This window comes from Argentina anserina, chromosome 6, assembly GCF_933775445.1.
Source record: "Argentina anserina chromosome 6, drPotAnse1.1, whole genome shotgun sequence".
Taxonomy (NCBI): Eukaryota; Viridiplantae; Streptophyta; class Magnoliopsida; order Rosales; family Rosaceae; genus Argentina; species Argentina anserina.
In genome coordinates this window covers 32,263,215-32,285,902 of record NC_065877.1, presented here as the reverse complement: position 1 = coordinate 32,285,902, position 22,688 = coordinate 32,263,215, and the positions used below count along the sequence as shown (strand labels likewise).

The 22,688-nt window shown below is 38.1% G+C and overlaps 3 protein-coding genes across 3 annotated transcripts; 2 read left to right on the top strand and 1 right to left on the bottom strand.

Annotated features, from left to right (window-relative positions):
- Positions 1-10,434: 10,434 nt before the first annotated feature.
- Positions 10,435-13,303, bottom strand: LOC126797320 (APO protein 4, mitochondrial). The gene is given in 5 exon segments (XM_050523963.1): positions 10,435-10,568; positions 12,306-12,466; positions 12,468-12,532; positions 12,534-12,856; positions 12,928-13,303. Coding segments are annotated over 5 exon segments (1,059 nt in total).
- A 1,475-nt stretch (positions 13,304-14,778) lies between these two features.
- On the top strand, positions 14,779-16,269 carry LOC126798763 (protein translation factor SUI1 homolog). The gene is made up of 4 exons (XM_050525814.1): positions 14,779-14,918; positions 15,032-15,237; positions 15,812-15,865; positions 15,961-16,269. The coding sequence occupies exons 1-4, from the start codon at positions 14,882-14,884 to the stop codon at positions 16,003-16,005; spliced, it is 342 nt and encodes a 113-aa protein (XP_050381771.1). The 5' UTR covers positions 14,779-14,881; the 3' UTR covers positions 16,006-16,269.
- Positions 16,270-19,201: 2,932 nt separating this feature from the next.
- LOC126799359 (MYB-like transcription factor ETC1) lies at positions 19,202-20,377 on the top strand. Its single transcript, XM_050526555.1, has 3 exons — positions 19,202-19,469; positions 19,860-19,947; positions 20,034-20,377. Exons 1-3 carry the CDS (start codon positions 19,421-19,423, stop codon positions 20,119-20,121), a joined length of 225 nt encoding a protein of 74 aa, XP_050382512.1. The 5' UTR covers positions 19,202-19,420; the 3' UTR covers positions 20,122-20,377.
- Positions 20,378-22,688: the final 2,311 nt, after the last annotated feature.

Sequence of the window (22,688 nt, the reverse complement as noted above, 5' to 3'; positions counted from 1 at the left end):
CCGGGTTTGTGTTTACAATCCCGGTGCACCAATTCGATGGTGTAGTGGATGACTCCGCAGGTGTAGATTAGCGAGAATTGACGGACCGCTCAGAGGACTTGAAGAGATTTACCTCCAGCTTGCGTGAGGATTTTGTGTGGCTATTTTGTGAGAGATTGTGAGGATTATTACATTCCAACTTATGTAATGTAAATTATAAATTGGGTTGTAATAATTGGTTTTCTGAGTTGTATTGATAACTCATTGATGATCCGCTGTGCACTTGAATGATTTCGATTTTTATTGAGATTATTGTGTTTAACGACTTTAGAATTTTGAGTTTTTAAGCTCGAAATTTTGGGGTCGTTACATCTCATGAGGGCATTTATATTTGTTGATTTGTGATTTTTCGTATATATTGATATGCGAATTATATTTTCATTTTACTCATACGAGCTATAAGCTTACCGGGTTTGTGTTTACAATCCCGGTGCACCAATTCGATGGTGTAGGGGATAATTCCGCAGGTGTTGATTAGAGGAGATTGAGTGACGACTCCGGAGACTCGAACTCCTTCGTATCCTACTTGTGGTGAGGTTTCTAGCGTGGATTTGTGTGTGAGAATTAGTGTGGTTTTATTTGTGAGTTTTGTGAGAGATTGTGAGGATTATTACATTTCCATCTTATGTAATGTTAAATTATAAATTTGGATTGTAATAATTGGTTTTCTGAGTTGTATTGAGAACTCAGTGATGATCCGCTGTGCACGTTAAATGATTTCGATTTCATTAAGATTGTTTTTGGTGTTCTAACGACTTTGAAATTTTGAGTTTTTAGGCTCGAAATTTTAGGGTCGTTATACTTCTGGAGGATAAAATGGCATCATCATACAGACGGATCGCGTCTAACATTTGCATCACCAATACAGAAGGCATTAGGCAAATCCTTCGTCAATCAAGATAACCCTACTCACTTAATTGTTCACCACTTTCTAGCTATCACCTATATATGACATGAGAAAACTTCCAGCTCCATTTCGGGTAATATATATGAAATTTGTGCAGAGCCAGTATAGTATTCCAATTGGTTCAAGGTAAGCAGCTGAAGCTTGAATCTGAAGAATAAAGTCAGAGACCTAAATATATGGGCGCGCATAATCTAACGCGACTTGCAGGATATAGTAGTGATCTAGCAATATTCTCAAGGATATCTATTGTTTCTAAAATAGGAGATGTTGGTGCATAGTATTATTTGGACCAAGTCCCAGAATTTGGTTACAGATTACGGAGGCGACTATTGCAATATATAGTCCATGACTATTAGTTCATCACTAAAATATATTAAGTTGGCTGATGATTGGCCAGCGCACACCAAACAGGAAACACGCTGCATCCACATATCAATTTACAACTAATAGAACACCGGTATACAACGAAAAGATAAACGAACATTATTCTACTATGGTAACACCATAAGATGTAGATGCAGAGTTTGCTTAACTTTTCCCTTTTTTTGCTCGAAAATTCACAGGTTCCTATCAAAACCTGAAAAGAAAAAAATGATATTGGTTCAATGTTGCATCGTCGGTCCAGGTCTGGTTAGCTATTTTGAAGGTAGTTTTGGAAATCCTGGCAATCATCTTAGCTTCATGACTAATAATTCATTATCAGAGTTGAGAATGCATTCCGGATGAATTCCACTGTGGAATTTCCACATACAAACGGTATGATGAGAGTACTCATATATTTTACATGACTCTGAGACCTAAATTTGATCCCTCAATCCTGAACCAAAAGACACTAGAAATCTGTTTCAATCCAATTTCATGTTTGACTGAAAAAACAAGATGGAGGAAATAGATACTGTTAGCGTAATGAATTATATTGATGTAATACGCTACACACTTTGTTGATGCAGTACGCCGTGTTCCTTGTCTCTTTCCTATCACAAATAGCACGAGTCGTCAAATTGGAGACCACGGTGGCGTGGTATTCAACTCTCCGATGCTCAAGTTAGGTTGATGATAATTTATGAAGAGTAACGGTGGATGGTTCAGTGTACTTACCTTATGAGGTCAACAGTTTGACATTTTATTATTGAGTTGAGGTAGATCATTTACTCATCTTCTGGTGTGGAACAAAGTACGATTAATGTATTCTCTGAAGTCTTTTTTGGGAAAAAAAAAACTATCCTCGCCTCCAGTGTTCTTGTTCTTAATTGTTTCATAGCCTTATAGAGCAAATAAAGCAATCAGTGACACTATGAGAGTGATCATCATTGATACCTGGGGACATGAATTCACCATAGAAGTGGGTCTGAAAGAAGCTGTTCTGGAAATCAAAAGGAAGGTGGAGCAACTCTTGGGCATCCCCGCGTCTTCACAAACCCTTGCAGTATCCGAATGGGAGTTAGAAGATGGACTAGACATGGAAGACTATCCAATTGTCACTGAAGGTACGAAAATTGATCTCACCATTAAATGCATGGAAACTCATGTAAACCAGTCCAGTAAGATTCAGATTATCGTTAAATGTTCAGCAACACAACAACAGTTAGAGGTATTCAGAACAGAGACAGTTGGTAACCTAAAAGAAAAAATCCACATTCTTTACGGTACACCAATCAAAAGAATTTCACTCTTCTTTTCTGAAATCGATGTCACGACCCCGAAATTTCGAGTGTTAAACTCGAAATCGATGTCATGAAAAACTCTAAAATAATCTCAAATAAATCGAAATCATCTTATAGCCACAGCGTATCGTGACTGAGTTCATAATACATCTCAGTCAATTTGATTATTACAAAACCAGTTTATAATTCAAGCATTATATTAAATGGAAATGTTGAATCCTCTCAATCCTCACCACAAATAGAAATAATGAAACTTCGAAATCTTCAGAGTAGCCCTCCAATTATGCTAATCCACACCTGCAGAACTATCCCCCTACACCATCGAATAGATGCACGGGGATTGTAAACACAAACCCAGTAAGCTTTGCAGCTTGTACGAGTAAATCAACAGTAGAACACGCATAGTATACAAGAGAAAATACAAAAAAACATTTAATTATAAATGCACTCATAAGTCACACGACGGCCCATCTGGATGTCCAATAATATCTGAAAATATAAGTGCTTATGAGACATTGGGCAACTCATCTGTTTACCCAAATTACATTTATAATACGGGTACTTATGAGACCCATGTACTCATCTGTTACCCTTCATGCAGTACGCCGTCAGACACTAAGCAACATATATGTTACCTAATATCACAAAAATATGGGTACTCACGAGACCCAGGTAACCCATATGTTACCCCTCATACAGTACACTGGCGGACAGACTAGAGCTCTAACTGAATCGTAACTGTCACTCGGCCAAGGCTAGGTTCTGATACTGCTAACACGTCCGAAGACAGAAAACGTTTTAACATGACTCAAAGTTAAAACCACGTACAATACAATCCTCACATGTTATTGTACAAAAACCAAGCGACTCATACTCAGTAAAATAATATTAGTGCTATAAATGAACTCATTTGCAAATATGAATATGACAGTATATATTATAACAACTCATATATATGTATCGTATTTACCATTTCTACACATACACAACCCACTATATCATATACATATCATAGTTTGGTCTTTTAAATAAAGCGTAATTATGAATCACCGCCAAGGGTAAACTCGTCATAGTGAGATTTACTCACCTTATTTTCTATAGCGTAATTCCACAATACTAACAACAAATCCTTCACTTGTTTTGTCGATCACCTAGTTGTATAATAAAGTGGTTAGAAACGTTACGTAAAACCTTAAATGCCGAATCAGTACAACTGTTTACTGTTCAGCAATTTTACGGTTTTTACGTAATTACTGTTCACGTAAATACTATTCAATATTACTGTTCATGTACATATTGTTTATGTATTCCCGTACACCAATGTACTGTTTCATTGTAATTAATGTTCCAGTAAATACTAATCACCGATTTACTATTCGGAAAATTATTGTACATAAATTACTTTTTACATTTACAGTATAGAAATTACTTTTTACATTTACCGTATAGAAATTACTTTTTACAAAATTTACTGTTAGGAATCAATGTTCACGCGCCGACGCACGTGGCAGTGTGTAGAGTTCACGCGCCACCTCTGGCAGCCGCGCGTGAAGCTCACGCTCCACCCACAGTAGCAACGCATGGGGCTCACGCGCTGCCCAAACTGGTGCGCGTGGCTTACCCGCCACTGCTCAAAACTCACTCATTTCCTCTCCTCCTCCTTTCCACGGCCTACTGCCTCCCCTGCACCACTCCACTCGCACTCACGTGCCGCCACAGATTGCGGCACGAACTTTCCCTCCTCGTCCTCCAAAACTTCACAAATCACCACAAATTTAACACAACATGTACATCAATCGATTTAAAATATTTCCATACCTATATTGAACCCTAGAACTGCCACGAAGTCGCCGAAAAGCTTGAATACCGACGGTGGTCGAATTCGTGAGGGGTGAGGTGGCGGTGCTATTTGAGCTCCAATTTGCTTGCAGATGGCTTCAGTGATGAGGATCAGCGATGATGAGCTAGCCCCCGTGCTCTGGTCTCTCCGACGAAGAAGCTTGGATGGCGGTGGAATTGCAGGAACATTGGGCCGTCGCTCGAGCTTCACGGCGGTGCGAGGAGGCGTGTCGAGTTCAAGGGCTGCTTCTGAGGACCACGAGATGCCTTTGGGGCCGACGGTGAAGACCACGGAGGCCGGAGACGCGAGATTGCCGGAGGAGATTTTTGAGAGGGAGAAAGAGTCGGGGTTGAGAGGGAGAGGGCTGCGGGGGGGGGGGGGGGGGAAGAGATAGAGAAAAGATGAGTTTTTGTTTTTGGAAACCCTAATTTCCTAAAAGTCCCTTTTATACTTTTTCCAAAATCGGAAACCAACTTTCGTCGAAGATAACTTCTACATACGACGTCTTTAATTCTACGCCCCTCATAGGTGAGACTTTTAGGAACACATGGACAGCGACCTTGAACTCGACATGTCTCCTCTTTAATTCTACATAGCTCTTCTGTCTATTCTGTGCCGTTCGGATTCTATCTCGAATGATCGAGACCTTCTCCGAGGTTTCCTAAACCACCTCCGGGCCCATTAATGCTTCATCACCAACTTCGGCCCAACAGATAGGTGATCTATATGGTCTACCATAAAGAGCCTCATAAGGTGTCATGTCAATGCTTGAATGGTGACTATTGTTGTAGGAAAACTCAATCAACTTCAAGTGGTCCTCCCAACTTCCTTTAAAATCAAGCATACAAGCTCTCAACATATCCTTCATCACATGATTCACCCTTTTTGTCTGTCCATCAATTTGAGGATGAAATGCAGTACTCATATCCAAGGTATTACCCATAGCCCTCTGTAAACCACCCCAGAACTTCGAAGTGAATCGTGCATCTCGGTCGGAAACAATAGAAACAGGTGCTCCATGAAGTCTCACTATCTCATCCACATATAGTTTCCTTAGCACATCCACTGATACTGGAAGAATATGTGCCGACTTTGTCAATCGATCGACAATCACCCATATAGCATCGTGACCTTTCTTGGACTTAGGCAGTCCAGTCACAAAATCCATAGATATATGTTCCCACTTCCAAAGAGGATCGGTCAATTGTTTCAACATGTCAGTGGGACGTTGATGTTCTGGATTCACTTGCTGACACGTAAGACACATTGATACAAATTCGGCCACGTCTTTCTTCATCCCGTTCCACCAGAATTGTCTGCATAGGTCTTTATACATCTTGGTGCCCCCTGGATATACTGTATAACGAGATCGGTGTGCTGCGCAAAGGATCTCCTTCTTGAGATTCGTACAATCTAGGACACACAATCTTGACCCAAACCTCAACTCTCCACTCGGATGGACAGTCAGCAAGCGAATCTACTATGAGATCTGCCAACTTAGCTTGTGAGAATCTACCTTGTGCCTGACCCTAAATGATCTTGAGATTAATGTAGGTTGCACTGAGACACTACCAAGAAAGACCATTGGTTCTCTTCCTGATTGTACCAAATCAAACCCAGATGCAGTTTCGAGCATGATCCATTCTTGAACCATAAGAAAAGCTATCACACCCCTCGGTTTCCTGCTCAAGGCATCAGCCACCACATTTGCTTTTCCAGGGTGATACTCCAAGGTGAAGTCGTAGTCCTTAAGGAGTTCCATCCATCTCATCTGCCTCATATTCAATTCCTTCTGTGAGAACAGATACTTCAAACTCTAATGATCATAAAAGAGTTGAAATTTCTCACCATACAAGTAATACCTCCATATCTTTAAGGCAAAAACAACTGCAGCGAGCTCTAGATCGTGATTAGGATATTTCTTCTCATGTACCTTTAACTGTCTAGAGCCATACGCAACAACACCTCCATGCTACATTAATACACACCCTAAGCCTTGGTGTGAAGCATCACTATAAATGACATAGCCGCCCCCACTAGTGGGAATTGTCAACACTGGAGCCGTGGTCAAGCTAGTCTTTAGTTTGTTGAAGGCCTCCTCACATGTTCCTGTCCACACAAACTGAACATCTTTCTTAGTCAACTTGGTCAGTGTCGATGCAATACCATTTAATGAACCTCTGGAAACTACGAATCTCGGTAGGGTTCTTTGGACGACTCCAACTCTTCACTACCTCTACTTTTGACGGGTCTACTAATACCCCATCTTTTGAGACTACATAACCAAGAAACTTAACTTCTTCCTTCCAGAATTCACACTTCTCGCGTTTGGCGTACAATCTTGCTTCCTTTAGAGTTTGCAACACAATTCTCAGATGCACCACATGCTCCTCTTGAGACTTTGAGTATATCAGAATGCCATCCACAAACACTACAACAAACTCATCCAAGTACGGGCTAAAGATTTGGTTCATCAAACTCATAAAGACAGTCGGTGTATTTGTCAGACCAAAGGGCATGACAACAAACTCATAGTGTCTATACCTGGTCCTGAAAGCCGTCTTTGATATATCTTCTTCTTTCACCCTTAGCTGATGGTAACCGGATCTCAAATCAATCTTAGAGAATATTGTAGCCCTTCTAAGCTGATCGAACAAGTCATCAATCATAGGCAAGGGATACCTATTCTTGATAGTCACCTTATTTAATTCCATGTAGTCCACATATAACCGCAAGGAACCATCTTTCTTTTTCACAAACAATACTGGTGCACCCCAAGGTGAGACGCTAGGTCTAATAAACCATTGATCTAATAGTTTATCTATCTGCACCTTCAACTCTTTCAGCTCATTTTGTCCCATTCTATATGGCGCTTTTGACACTGGTGCCGTACCAGGCACCACATCTATGCAGAAATCCACAACTCTCCGTGGAGGTAAACCTGGTATATCTTGGAACACCTCACTATACTCAGATACTAGAACAATGTCTGCAATAGTTACTTTCTGATCTACAGATTCCACATGTGCCAAGACTCCTGCTCTAATGACATTATCTGACTTGAGGCAACGATAATGAAAAACTGGTTCTTCGGGACTATGAAAAAACACTACCATGTCAAAGCAATCGATTAATGCGTGCTGCGGCCTCAACTAATCAATTCATAGGATCACATCATAGGTGTGGTCCGGGATCACTATTGAAGAAGCAGAGAATTCTCTACCTCCGATCACTATAGGATAAGCCTTGCATATTGCCTCTAGTTCAAGAGACACTCCAAGAGGTGAAATGACACATAGAGAGTTTCCAAGACGCGTAGGAATCAATCCTAACATCTCCACTACCGAACTCGAAATAAAAGAATGCGATGCTCATGTATCAAACAGTACTCTAGCAAGGTAGTCAAAAATAGGTCATCGGCCTCTTCCAAGATCCACATTTTGGTCCTACAGACCCGCTGCCTGAACTGATTGCCTTCCATTTTCCTCAAGTATCCCTAACTTCCACATCTCCTCCGCGAGTCTTAATCGCCTGTTCCAAATTCAGAGCACTCTCATACATCAGCTCCTTGGTAGACAGACAAAGTGTTGATATGATGGTCTTATACTTTTTCTTAAGTTCCCGTAGAAATTTCTGGGCTAAGGAGGTCGCACCCATTGGCCTGACAAACCGATACACCTGTGCAAAACGGGCCTCATACTCCCTGACTGTCATATTTCCCTGTACTAGATCAAGAAACTCAAGTTTTAATTCCTCTTGCACTATAGATGGGAAGTATTTTTCTCGAAAGAGTGCCACAAAACCCTCACAAGTCAGAGTGGACACATCCACAATCCGTTTTGTACTCTTCCACCAATCCATAGCATCATCCTTTAAGAAGAAGGTGGCTGTCATCCTCTTCTCGATCTTAGAGCACATCACCATCTCAAAGTAGGTTTCCATACTCTTAATCCAATGATCCGCCACTATATGATCCAGACCCCCATGAAATAATGGTGCTGACAGACTACTGATGTCCTTGATCAGCTTTAGCACACGACCCTCGTCTCTAATGATTGCCTCGGGGTCAACCTATTCATCATGTGGCGCCACCTCTTCATAAAGGTTCTCCACATTGCGAATTCGGTCTCCAGCCCTAGCTTGGCCTTAGCCTCTTGCCCATCCTCGGCCTTGTGCACGACCCTTCTCCAAATTCATCAGCTTGAAACATTTAAACACTTAGTCAATGCATGTACTTGAACCCAAATAAAATAGATCCAGCATATATCAACTAAGATATTTAGAGAGAAGGTGAATCATTGAACCATTATCACAATACTTCTAATTAGAGAACCAAACTTTAAGGTGTGGCTCCTAACACTCTAGCGTATCTAGTGACATATCAATACCAAAGAGTATGTGATGGGGGTCCGCTACAGTCGGGCCATTGCTCCTGGATGATATTGATAGATCATCAAATACACAACCTACGCTCTGATACCAACTGTCACGACCCCGAAATTTCGAGTGTTAAACTCGAAATCGAAACCATGAAAAACTCTAAAACAATCTCAAATAAATCACAATCATCTTATAGTCACAGCGTATCGTAACTGAGTTCATAGTAAACCTAAGTCGATTTGATTATTACAAAACCAATTTATAATTCAAGCATGATTTCAAATGGAAATGTTGAATCCTCTCAATCCTCACCACAAATAGAAATAATGAAACTTCGAAATCTTCATATTATCCCTCCAATTCTGCTAATCCACACATGTAGAACTATCCCCTACACCATCGAATAGGTGCACCGGGATTGTAAACACAAACCCGGTAAGCTTTGCAGCTCCTATGAGTAAATCAACAGTATAACACGCATATTATACAAGAGAAAATACAGAAAACATTTAATTATAAATGCACTCATAAGTCACAGGACGACCCATCTGGATGTCCAATAATATCTGAAAATATAAGTGCTTATGAGACATTGGGCAACCCATCTGTTTACCCAAATTACATTTATAATACGGGTACTCATAAGACCCAGGTACTAATCTGTTACCCCTCATGCAGTACGCCGTCAGACACTGGGCAACCCATATGTTACCGAATATCACAAAAATATGGGTACTCACGAGACCCAGGTAACCCATATGTTACCCCTCATGCAGAACACCGGCGGACATACTAGAGCTCTAACTGTATCGTAACTGTCACTCGGCCAATCTAGGTTCTGATACTGCCAACACGTCCGAAGACAGAAAACGTTTTAATATGAATCAAAGTTAAAACCACGTACAATATAATCCTCACATGTTATTGTACAAAAACCAAGCGACTCATGCTCAATAAAATAAATATTGGTGCTATAAATGAACTCATTTGGAAATATGAATATGACAGTATATATTATAACAACCCATATATATGTATTGTATTTATCATTTTACACATACACAACCTACTATATCATATACATATCATAGTTCGGTCTTTTAAATAAAACGTAATTATGAATCACCGCCAATGGTAGATTCGTCATAGTGAGATTTACTCACCTTATTTTCTTGAGTGTAATTCCACAATACTGACAACAAATCTTTCACTTGTTTTGTCGATCACCTAGTTGTATAATAAAATAGTTAGAAACGTTACGTAAAACCTCAAATGCCGAATCAGTAATACTGTTCAGCAATTTACGGTTTTTACGTAACTATTGTTCACGAATTACTGTTCATGTACATACTGTTTACGTATTCCCGTACACCAATGTACTGTTTCATTGTAATTATTATTCCAATAAATACTAATCACCGATTTACTATTCTGAAAATTACTTTTTATAATTACTGTACATAAATTACTTTTTACATTTTACTGTACACAAATTACTATTTAATTGACCGTATAGAAATGACCTTTTATAAAATTTAATGTTCGGATTCACTATTCACACGGCAGAGTTCACGTGCCACCTCCGGCAGCCGCATGTGGTTTGCCTACCACCGCTCAAAACTCATTGATTTCCTCTCCTCCTCCCTTCCACGGCCTACTGCTGCCCCTACACCACTCCACTCGCCCTCACATGACGCCACAGACGGCGGCCCGAACTCTCCCTCCTCTTCCTCCAAAACTTCACAAATCACCACAAATTTCACACAACATGTACATCAATCGATTTAAAGCATTTCCATACCTATATTGAATCCTAGAACTGCCAGGAAGTCGCCGGAAAAGCTTGAATACCGACGGTGGTCGAATTCGTGAGGGGTGAGGTGGCGGCGCTATTTGAGCTCCAATTTGCTTGCATATGGCTTCAGTGATGAGGATCAGCGATGATGAGCTAGCCCACGTGCTCTGGTCTTGCCGGCGAAGAAGCTTGGATGGCGGTGGAATTGCAGGAACTTTGGGTCGTCGCTCGAGCTTCACGGCGGTGCGAGGTGGCATGTCGAGTTCAAGGGCTGCTGCTAAGGACCGCACGATGCCTTTGGGGCCGACGGTGAAGGCCACGGAGGCCGGAGACGTGAGATCACCGGAGGAGATTTTTGAGAGGGCGAGAGAGTCGGGGTCGAGAGGGAGAGGGCTGCGGGGGGGGGGGGGGGGAAGAGATAGAGAAAATATGAGTTTTTGTTTTTGGAAACCCTAGTTTCCAAAAAGTCTCTTTTATACTTTTTCTAAAATTGGAAACCAACTTTCGTCGAAGATAACTTCTACATACGACGTTCGATTAAGGTGACGTGTCCATAAACTCGTATTGACGAGCTCTACAACTTTCGCAAAAGAAGTTTTCATAAACGAACGACGAAAATAGAAGTCAATTCTCAAGTCACAAAACGTAACGTTTTTCTAATTCAAATTTCCGAAGACGGTTCCGTTTCGTTTGACATCGTCGAGAAAATGAAAAATGCGATCTATTCAATTCTCAAGTTAAATGGCTTACAAGAATGTTTACAACGCAAACCCGAAAAAATCGGGGTATTACATTCTACCCCCTTAAAGGAATTTCGTCCCGAAATTCAAATGCTCTACTCAACAAATAACTGCGGATATCTTGTTTTCATATCCGACTCTAATACGCTTGAGGCATCGCCTTCATCATGGTGACTCCACAACACTATTCAGTCCAATCGACAAAGAGCATAAAATCGGCGCTATTCACAAACCCTAGAAAAAGAAATCGTCGATTCTCCTTGTGTGTTTTGAAATAGATAAAACTCTTTTAGAGAGTTGATATACATCATACAAGCTTCAAAACACAAGAAGAATCACCTTGATTAGTTGCCGGAGGAGTGAGTTCTTCTCACTTCTTCAAACGAAAACAGTAGTATTATTTCTTTTTTTCTGGGCTGCAAACAGTTTGAATCTCTCCCAAACACTAACCCATATCGGTAGGGGACGAAGAGACGGTTCCAACGCCACAAGTCTCACACAATTCCGTCACTAGACGACAATGATATGGCTGGAGAAAGATTCGGCAACAAAGAGGGAACAATCGCGTGAACATTACCCGAGCTCGGGTGAACAGTAACCGAGCTGATTTTTGAAAAAAAAAACTGATTTTTAATCTTTTCTCTTTCCTTTTATACTTTTTCTAACATCGGAAACCAAACTTCCGTTGTTATCAACTTTCACATACGACATTCAATTAAAGCGTGTCGCGCGTCTACTAACTCTACGACTTTGATGAATGAAGTTTTCTAAGATTCGTAACGGATAAAAAATTAACTTTTGACCCCTCACGGTAACGTTGTTGAGTATAAATCGCTAGAATACTTTCGTTTTCTCCCTCGTACTATATAATCAGATCACCACCAATTTAAATATCTCCGAACAATAATTAAAAAATAATTATAAATTTCCAATATATTACGATGATACTTTAAATGCACTATGGCACCTGCCTTAGAGCATAGTTCTACCACTGCTGGAGCATGCCCGTAATAGCCTTTTCCTTCATCCAAGAGCACAGGAGGATCTTGACGCCGCTTCCGCCATACAATGTTTGGAGGAACAAGATCATCTACAAATGCTTCTCCAAAAGTGGGTTCCTTGCCAACGCTCGTACTTAAAAAGTCCACAAAGCCTCGCTTTTTGCCCAAGATGGCCCAATATGGACTTCTGAACAGTCTTTACACACTTTTGCTGCATAAACACCCAGTAATTTCTTGACACCATTTCTAAGTCTTTCCCAGACTCTCAAAGTTCCATTGGCAACCAGAGCAATTTCATTCCGTGACAAGGATTCAGCTTCTTCCATAGCAACACAATCACTTTCTGGGTTCCAAGTATCGGAGTACAAATCTTCATCATTTGCCCCTGCTTGCCAGCACAGCTCAACAACTGCAGGAACACGGTCATAATCAAACCTTTGGTTATGTTTGATAACTTTGATTACATCCTGGAACAAGTGCTTCATGTTAACCATATAAGGGTGTTTAGGTCATTTGATATAAATCCATACCCTATAAATATAAAGTTATGTAATGTTCTCTATTAATCAAGAAATACAAGGTGTCGTCTTATGCCTCCTCTGCTCTTTTCTTTACTGTTTTTTGCCTTTCTATTAATCAAGATATCCACACCCTTACCCTTGCCCACTGGAGCGACTTATTTGCAGTCCACAACTAGGATCACTTTAAGAAGGGTGGAGACACCCTGATTAAGAAGCCTTCGGGAATTGAGGACTCCCTCTACCACTGGTATCATGCTTTGCACCGGATAGTCCTTAGCTCGGTCTTGGATTCTTTTCAGAATCATAGGCCTCAGCTTCTTTAAGTCCACCCTGTTTGAGCTGTAATACCTCAAAAAGCTCGACATCATTTTGCAGTTGAAATTGGAACTCTCCCCGAATTTTCTCCTCAGAGCCATGGTTTACTGTTATGCCTAAAGTGAATCAAATCCAAAAAAAGAAAACAGCAACATGTTTAGAATAGCTATACATAAAGCAACCACATTTCTTGCAAGAGTAACAAGCTTTGATCCAAACACAACATTACTTACTATCTAATACAATCCACCATGACCCAATTCCATAAAGAATAAAGCTTTATACGAAATGCATAAAACCCTTTGAATTATAAAACTTTACATACTTATAGCTCATATTTATAAATTCAAATCCAGAAGTAAACAAACATAGATGCGAAATTAAATGGTGATAACCAAAATGTTTAAATCGCAATATAAAGAATTAAAGAGGAGAAAGAAAGCACCTGAATTGCGAGAGCAGTAGAACTGTCGAAAGAACACGAACATGCGGGGAATCGGGAAGAGATGGCTGAGTAGAACGACGGCTTTGGGGTTCGTTTTAATCATTCATTGATGGACTGACTGAAATACCCTCTTATCTTTCCAAACAATCGAAAACTGTGTTTGGCAAATTGTAAGATCACGGTAAACTCTCCCTTTATAAATAAGAGGTCGTGAGTTTGACTTATACATGCATTACAAATGTGTAGGGTTTTGGCTCTTTAACGTCTTATACATGATGTTTTTAACGGCGGATTAGTAGCAACAAATGAACCCATTTTAAGTGGCTTAGACCAATTTTCAACCTAGATTAATCAAAATATCCATCAAAACACCTTAAAGTGCCAATTATTATTCATATTTCAAAAAAGAAAACTAAAAAAACTACGCTTGAAATTAAAGAATAAAAATTTTGAAATCATGTATCTAGATTTCTCAAAACAAAAATTAATATCTCCATCATCAGAAAAAAAAATTAATATATCAAATGGTGTTTTAGGCTAGTTTCTTTTTAAAAGTCTAAACGGATAGAAGGCTGTGAGTTTTGGCACAACAAGAAAACTACCACACAGCTTTCCTAGGCCTTTCTTTTGTAGCTTATACTCTCACGCATTACAATCGCAACCGTCCACTAACTACACACGCCTCTCTCAGCCGTTGATATCCGAGAATCCCACAAAAAACGCAACCAACCGTAACGCTATTTTATGTTGCGATAACAAAAGTAAAAAACCAACTATACTTTGTGTGGTTCTCACGACTTTTCATCTCCTCTATATAGCCCTTCCATCATTCTCTCTTTCCTTCCAAATCTCTCTGCATCCAAATTTACCGCGTCTTCGAATACCGCAGGTAACTTGTTTTACCATTGTGTCCTGAACATTTGAACCTTTTGGGATCATGAAATTGGGCCATGCTTCATTCGGGTTTGATGATGAGAATCATGCATTAATAGGGAAGCACTAGTGATCTTGAACGATATAGATTACCTTGTTCTTGGTGATTATTGTTGCAATACCAAATAGTACGTGGTTTTTGTTATATTGTGCTGTATGCCTGTATGAATTTGGCTGATCAATTGGCGTTTCCTTTGTTCCGTGTGTGGTGCAGATTTGATTTTTCATATTTATTTGGAGAAAAAAAAAAGAGATCATATTGTTGGTTTATTTGATCATATACACTCAACATTCCAGTTTCATGTCTGAACTCGAATCCCAGGTCCCATCTACTTTTGGTGAGGCTTCTCTTCCTTATAAGATAATGGCTATAGATGACATGGATTATTAGATAACAGTTATGTAATGTGTAAGTGTAACTGGGTACTCGTTTTGTGTAATGTGTGTGCAGATCCCTTTGCTGATGCCAATGCTGAGGACTCAGGTGCCGGGACAAAACAATACGTGCACGTTCGTGTACAGCAGCGTAACGGGAGGAAGAGCCTGACTACTGTGCAAGGATTGAAGAAGGACTACAGCTACAACAAGATACTTAAGGACCTCAAGAAGGAGTTCTGCTGTAATGGTACTGTTGTCCAAGATCCTGAGCTAGGCCAGGTTTGTTCCTCTTCTTTAGCAATTTACGATTCAAGTTTCAGTCTTATGTTTGTTCTTTTATTGGTAACATGATCAATTGATCTAGATTCAAGATATGTAAAAACGAATTATTCTGCTTCAAATCTATTGTTGTACCTTCGGTACCAATATTGCAAATTAAGTAAATATATGAGTAGGTCAGTTTTGCTTGTCTAATTGATATTCAAGATGCATTCTTTTTGTCCATAAATGTGGCACGATGACTGCCAAGTAGGTGTATGAATATCATTAGAGTTAGGGAAGCAATTTGCGAACAACTGTTTTCTGCAGCATATTTCGAGAAATTGGTTACATTGCACGAGTTTAAAAGTTGATGTAAGAATGGGACGGGTTTGCTGCGAATGTTGTATCTATGATCTTTATGAAATATTCCTCATTTGCAGTCGTGTATGTTAAATTCCTCTTTTCCATAGCAGAGAAGGATGCATATATAGTATGAACTTGTTGTAGATATTGCCAATAGCTTTTGAAGTATCGAGTGCTTCATTATAGTCCCTGGAACAAAGCCTTATATATACGTCATTGTTTCATGCAGGTCATACAACTTCAGGGGGACCAGAGGAAGAATGTTTCCTCCTTCCTTGTGCAGGTGATTAGTTTGTCCGTCTCTCTAACTATGTATCAGTTATATTGTGTTGTTGCTTCACGTATGTAACTTGGTCACCTTCGTGTTCTCTTGAACAGGCCGGTATTGTTAAGAAGGAGAATATCAAGCTTCACGGTTTCTGAATAGCGTTCAACAGAACCACCTCTATCCTATATATGTAGTTCACACCACCTCAGTTTGCGATTGCTAGCAATATATGATCTGAAATTTGATGTTGCTACGATCTGTTCCTGTATATTTACCTTATAAAGGTCTGATACTAGACTTCTGCTTTTCTTCTAGTTGTTCTGCTGCTTTCCGTGATATGTCGAAGGATAATGTGGATATATTTTTGCAGAATAATATATTAACTCTATTTTCAAGATCTCCAAAGATCTGCTTGTGTCGTATAATTTTAGTGGGTAGCAAGTTAGCAACTTTTCTTCGATTGATTGATTGAGGCATTTGTGAGATTTATGGGTTGTATTGTATATAGATTTGTGTTGATTTATTTTAATTGATATACTATTTGAAAAATCTACATATTCTTTAAAAAGTACACAGATTTTCATATAATTATTAAAATCACTCATTTCAACCATAGACTTTTGGCTGATTTCTACCGACTTTTATTTATTCATAAAATCCACATAATTCATATTGATCGACTTCTATAGATTTTTTCTTAGTATTCATAATGTATGTGCATACCATGTCTCTCACCTACAAGCCCACAATTCCGTGATAATTTGTTTCACTCCCAACTGTGCCTTAAACATTTAAGTTGACCTTATGGGTTTTCTAACGCCTTATAGATGCTATTGGACGATGATTTAGTGCATGTTAAGAAAATTTATTGGTTGTATAACTTGTATCTATTAGAAATTAGAAAATCTCACTTATTTATAAGAAAATAAAATAAACCCTTCAAATTTAATATATCAACCAATGGGTACCAAATAAATGGAAGTAAATAAATTGTTCCGGAAGTTTTAAGCTAAAAAAGTCGGTGTTCATGAAATATTGATATGATTATTATTCTCCTTTATTTTTACGTATTTCTTTCATCGTCATTATTTTTATTAGTAGCATTGGACATGTGTCCACTTATTAGAATGAGATTATAATAAGTATAAAGATATAAGATAAAAACATAACATAAAGAAGAAGAAAACAATCGTGAGTCATAGGTTAAATAAACCTGTTGGATTGTACGAAAAAAATTGGTAAAGAAAAGACAAAAAAATAAGATAAAGAAAAATTGTGGAGGAAACAAAATATAATGAGAAGTCCACGGAAAAGTCCATGAAAATCTTTGGTATAGAGGCTAGATAATTTTTAGATTGTAGTGTGTATAATTAACACTATAAAGTTTATGAAATTCTATGAGTTTATAATTTCATAAGTATAAATGATATTTTAAATACCCACAGACTTCTATTCATTTTAAAAAGTCCTAATTGAATACACTCATATTTTCATAGATTTTATAATGACTTTTTAAAATCCTAATTAAATACACTTATACTTATATGGATGATATAAAATATATATTGAATATACATAGACTTTTAAATTTCATAGATTTCTTTAAAACTCTCACTAAATCCATATACAATTCACAGTTTTGAAATGTCATTTGGTCCCTAGAAATATCGCAAGCATATGATTCATTGTTGGTGTACAGAAAGAGAATTCAGTATTAATATATAGCACATAGAACATCATTCAAGCACCAATATAAAGAATTAAAGATGCAGTACTTCCCTTAATGAATTATTCATTCCCAAAAAAAAGATGCAGTACTTAATGGTACTTAAATATGGTTCCAAATGACGACTAAATTGTAATTTGATAGCTGAGCGAACTTAGTCACGTAAAGTGTCCTCTAACAATGCTTATCTTGGACTCTTGCTGGAGGATGATACCTATCTGAAACATTTGCTTGATTTAGTCGTGTAGTTTAAGCCTAATTTTGTCTTCATTGCTGGATAATGTTACAAGCTATCTAAAGCCAAAGTCCCCAGCCACGTACACTGCCAACTAATGAGTAAAAAGTTATTGAATTATTGCGATGTGTCTTGAATGGTAATGAACGAGTTTAACGGATTTAAGAACTTTATTTACCGAAAAATATTTATTATTTAAAATGTGTTTTATACTAAAATTTTAGAACGACGTGTGATACAACATCATGTATTTTGTCCTAGATCTAATTCCAGAGTTTCACACACTTGTCCAACTCATATTTTCTTCTAATTTTCTGCAAACCTTCTCTCTCTCTGTTTTTTTTTAATCTAATGCAAACCTTCTCTTAGTTAAGGTGTTCGCAAGCAACGTGCTTCAATTGATCTCATAAAGAAAATGAAATTTCAATTTTAGAATAATTGGTGAGTAGCTTAAAAATCCATGTTAATTGTTCAACCCACAACTACATATCAAGTAACCAGTTCAAGATTAGTAGGAGTTCTACTGTTATTCCCAGGTCTTCCATGGAAATATCTCTCACATTCTTCAAAGTTGGGGAGCTAGAATCTCATTCATCAATTGCAATTTTTTGTCCAGTTTATGATAAAAGAAGTACTGTATTTCCGGCCCGTTCAGGTCGGCGGCAAAGTTAGATAAGAAGCTGAGAGCAAAAAAAAAAGAAACGAATGGAGGAGGGAATCCACAGTTCTTTAATGGGCACAACGATCATGCTGTCAAATATTCGTATCCCATCGTTTTTGTTTTTCCGCTTGGCACTTTCTTAATTACTGCAAAAAACATACCCAATCTGTCAATCTGATCCATTTGATAATTCATCCCCACCAAACACAGTTCCTCGTAGGAATAACTTGAGTGTATCTGCCTCATACTGAAACTCACCTGTAATCTTTGCTAAATACTCACAAAAATCAGCTCAATCGAAAATCGCTTTGGTGGACAAGACTCGCTATCGTCGTTCCAATTTGTATCTAACCGATATATACTATTTAGCTAAAGGAAAATGCTATGATGTTCCGGAACAGACTATGCATCATGTAATCTTGCGCTGTCATTACACGTGAGTACGGTATAGAGAAATAAAATCGATTGCCAACCATAGAATTTTAAGTGTAAAGCAGAATGTCACTTCGCAGTATTGATTTTAAATTTTGTGTTGTAAGGCAATGATAAAATTTAACGCAAAATGAACGGTCCGATGATACCCTTGGAAGCATTACTATCATGTAGAGGTATGAGTATAAATACTCAAGAGTCAAGACATTCTTATCTCTAAAAATCCTATGCCAACAAACAGTTAAGTATTTCAACTACCTATCAAAGGTGGACTAAGAAGAAACCCACTCTTCAACTACCAGTCTTCTCTTTTCCCTTTCTCTTCCTCACTCACTCCAGCGCCCATTCTTCCCTGTCAATGGAGAACATTGTCCTATTGACAATCTTCTTCCTATTTATACCACTCACCAACTGCTTTCAGTTCCAAAAACACAGTTCCTGCTCTGCTTTACTATTATACTTCAGAACAAGTAGTTGAATTTTGCGGCTTCTGTTTGTCTCGTATTTTCAATACAAATGGCTGACTTGGATCGCTCTTCTGATGAAAGTTCTGTGGATTCCAGAGGTGCTTATTTAAACTTTGAAGTCTTTTAATCATTTTACTTCTTGGCTAAGTTGGTTTTTGCTATTCTCTGATTATCTATTGGCTGACTTGATAAGTCATTGATTACTTGTCTCTGAATTCTTGACGTAACCCTTGAAAGAATTAATCTTTCAATATGATTTTCAACTAGTTGTTCAATTTTTCCACTCTTATGATACTATGATAGGTAAACCTTTGAAATTCTCTGTTTCTTGGTTTCACTTCACAAGAAAGTTCTCAAATTCTATATATATAAAATGTTTAGTTATCTGGGTGATCAAACATGATGCGATCTTTCTTTAACTATTCATTTGGTGATATCTGTTTTAGTTTTACTAACAAGTCATATGCATGTCTTCCCTCTATGCGCAGCAGAGGATACTAGTCAGGACTCGAAGCTTGACTTTTCAGAAGATGAGGAATTTCTTATCACTAGGATGTTCAATCTGGTTGGGGAGAGGTAGGCTAGAGTTCCCAATTTCTTTCTTCTTTTCAAGTCTAAATTTTCCCTCAATGGCTGAAAGTTTGTATTTGCTCCTCATATAGGTGGTCCTTGATTGCTGGAAGAATTCCTGGAAGATCAGCAGAGGAGATTGAGAAGTACTGGAATTCAAGATATTCAACAAGTGAATGAAGAATCAAAACCATGATATCGGAGCACTCAGTCTCAATTGGAGCAAGAAATTTTGGGGGTGTTAATGTTAATGTAACAATGTGTTTGTAGTTATCTGCATGGGTTCCTTCGCTTAAAATTAAGATGGGATACTGTTGTTTCAGGGTTTTGCTTGCAATTAACTGAGGCAATTCTGCAAGTAATGCCCATCTTTGTAAATTAGTAATTGGTAAGATGTTTGAATTGGGTTGAAGCTTTCCATTTTCTTTTCCTTTGACTTCTGTTTTGTGAACTTTAAATGAACTCCAAGCAGAAGTAAATTTGATTGGTAATTAGCTGCCTCAAAGTACCATCGATGGCTTGTTAGAAGTTAGAACCCAATCTCGAACAGAGTTTCATTTGTCTTCTGTGGTGGAAAGTCTGGAAACAAACTCCCAAGCCTCCTATTCCTGGCAACAAGAGAAAGAAAAAGAAGTGTAACACCATGAGTATACTGTATACATATTATTATGACTCTTGCTATACTATTTGTAATCATATCATACTATGGCAGAAAATGATTTTTCATGAGTGAGACAGTTGGTTCAGATCAGTAGACCATTAGTTTAGTTCCTCATCATCATCATCACAAACATCCGCATGCAGAATCATCGTAAAGGCAATCAAGAACTCATATTAAAGAAAGGACTGGCCGACTGGGAGAGCAGGCTAAAACAGATATACCAGTACTGTTCATACACACGTACTGTCACTACTGTCTCAATGCAATTCTGAATGTTTGTTAAATATATGCAACACTCGATCAGGTTTTGGATCAAATTTAGTATCAAGTTATAGGCGTATACTAGCTAGAGATCGATCTCTTATGACTGATATTATTTGTCAAAAGTAGAAGTAGAGCTAGCATCTGTCATATTGAGTGTGGATTAATCATAATTACATTTGTCAAAATTAGATGTGCATTTGCTTTGCAATCATTTCAGTCTCAAACTGGCATTTCTTCATTACATGATGGCAATCAAAAGTTGTTCTAAGCTGCGAGCTTTCCGACGTGCTATGATTTGCCAAAAATGAAACACAAGTAAGAAAGGATGGAGGAGCCTACACATGTAAGGATCTCACATCTCCATTCCAATATTGTCACGTCTGCCAATTGAATCATGTAAATGCCAGTTAATTAACATGTGGAACATAATCATGATCCATCTTATTGGGTCAAAGAAGTCAAAGAACACCGGCCCCTTGAGAAGGAAGCACAAAGGAGCACTAGATAGGAGTCATAGGACACTACAATTTATACACTTTGGTGATCATATCATAACATAATCAAGTAATATTTTATAAATAAGATCAGCAGAAGATCAGAACCATTATAGTTAAATCATATATATACGAGAAACTACAAAATTATTGCAAACCATATGATTCACACACATATACTCAGAGGACAATAAGGTAATTAACTCTATTTAAATTAGATAAGGAATGTTGTTCATATCCAACGTGTTTTAATTAAGTAGTCCAGATTCTAGAGCGTCGATGCTTTTGGGATCATGTTATAGTTTAGAAGACTGATCCCATCCTTTATTTGTTTTTCTTTGTTCTTACTCTAAAGGAATCAAACGTACCAAGTTTAATAGGAAAAGGCAAAGACGAACAAGTACTTTGATTACTCGAATTAACTAACTCGTAAAAGATTTCTTCACTTTGGCGTCATATTACAGGCAACTTAAGGAATCAACTGTGTTCCTGGACAAAGTCATAATCCTTGAGGAAAATTGGTTCCTAAAACCTCCTCATATTATGACAGACATGAGTTGAAGTGTTGAACCAACAATGATCGAACGTCTGCATATCTGGCCAAACGACGATAACCTGCGGTCTTTATCTCAAGCCTCAGGGATGAAGGTTTTTTAAAATAGGCAAGTAAAATGTAAAGTTTCAAATTCTTTTGTTTCTATTTTTGTTCGATCTCTATAGATAGCAACTATATACATGATACTGATTGAACCTTGACAAATTTGCTAGGGTATGTTGGTAAATGCCTAGGGTTTGTTTATTAATCAGTCCTTCGAATTCATTGGGATTTGAAGTCATTGAACCTGCACGGACTCCATTCAACCACGCAATTCATAGTTCATAGAATAATTAACTATACATAGGGTAGCTTAATTATGCACCAATATAAGAAAGGTAAGGAACTAAACAAATTCATTTGTCCGGACTCGAAAAACCTCAAAAATGTTGTATGAAATGTCTATACTGTTATAGGAGAATTATACCATTTTGTGTGTCTTATCAGCCTATTTAGGGTTTTTTTTATTAGAGTAGATTATGCCTTAATGTAATAGATATGAATCTCTGATCATCGGGATAGTCTGTATGTAATGCTTATATATAAGCATCATTATCAATTAATAAAGTGTTACGTTATGTTACATTAAGTTGTTATTATTCTCATTTCTATCATACCCGATCACGTTATCATGCACTTTGTTCTAAAATATCTAAGCGACGAGGCCACCATCAGAAAATTTAATCCTAATCATGAAATCTCATTCTTTGGCAGCCTTTTCCCTTGTTGGCAT

Excerpts from the sequence above, each read along its gene's own strand:
- LOC126798763 (XM_050525814.1), top strand. The coding sequence starts at position 14,882 with ATGTCTGAACTCGAATCCCAGGTCCCATCTACTTTTG. Across the intron at positions 14,919-15,031 it reads CCAGGTCCCATCTACTTTTG|ATCCCTTTGCTGATGCCAAT; the intron begins GTGAGGCTTCTC and ends ATGTGTGTGCAG. Across the intron at positions 15,866-15,960 it reads TTTCCTCCTTCCTTGTGCAG|GCCGGTATTGTTAAGAAGGA; the intron begins GTGATTAGTTTG and ends TCTCTTGAACAG.
- LOC126799359 (XM_050526555.1), top strand. The coding sequence starts at position 19,421 with ATGGCTGACTTGGATCGCTCTTCTGATGAAAGTTCTGTGGATTCCAGA. Across the intron at positions 19,470-19,859 it reads AAGTTCTGTGGATTCCAGAG|CAGAGGATACTAGTCAGGAC; the intron begins GTGCTTATTTAA and ends CTCTATGCGCAG. Across the intron at positions 19,948-20,033 it reads TTCAATCTGGTTGGGGAGAG|GTGGTCCTTGATTGCTGGAA; the intron begins GTAGGCTAGAGT and ends CTCCTCATATAG.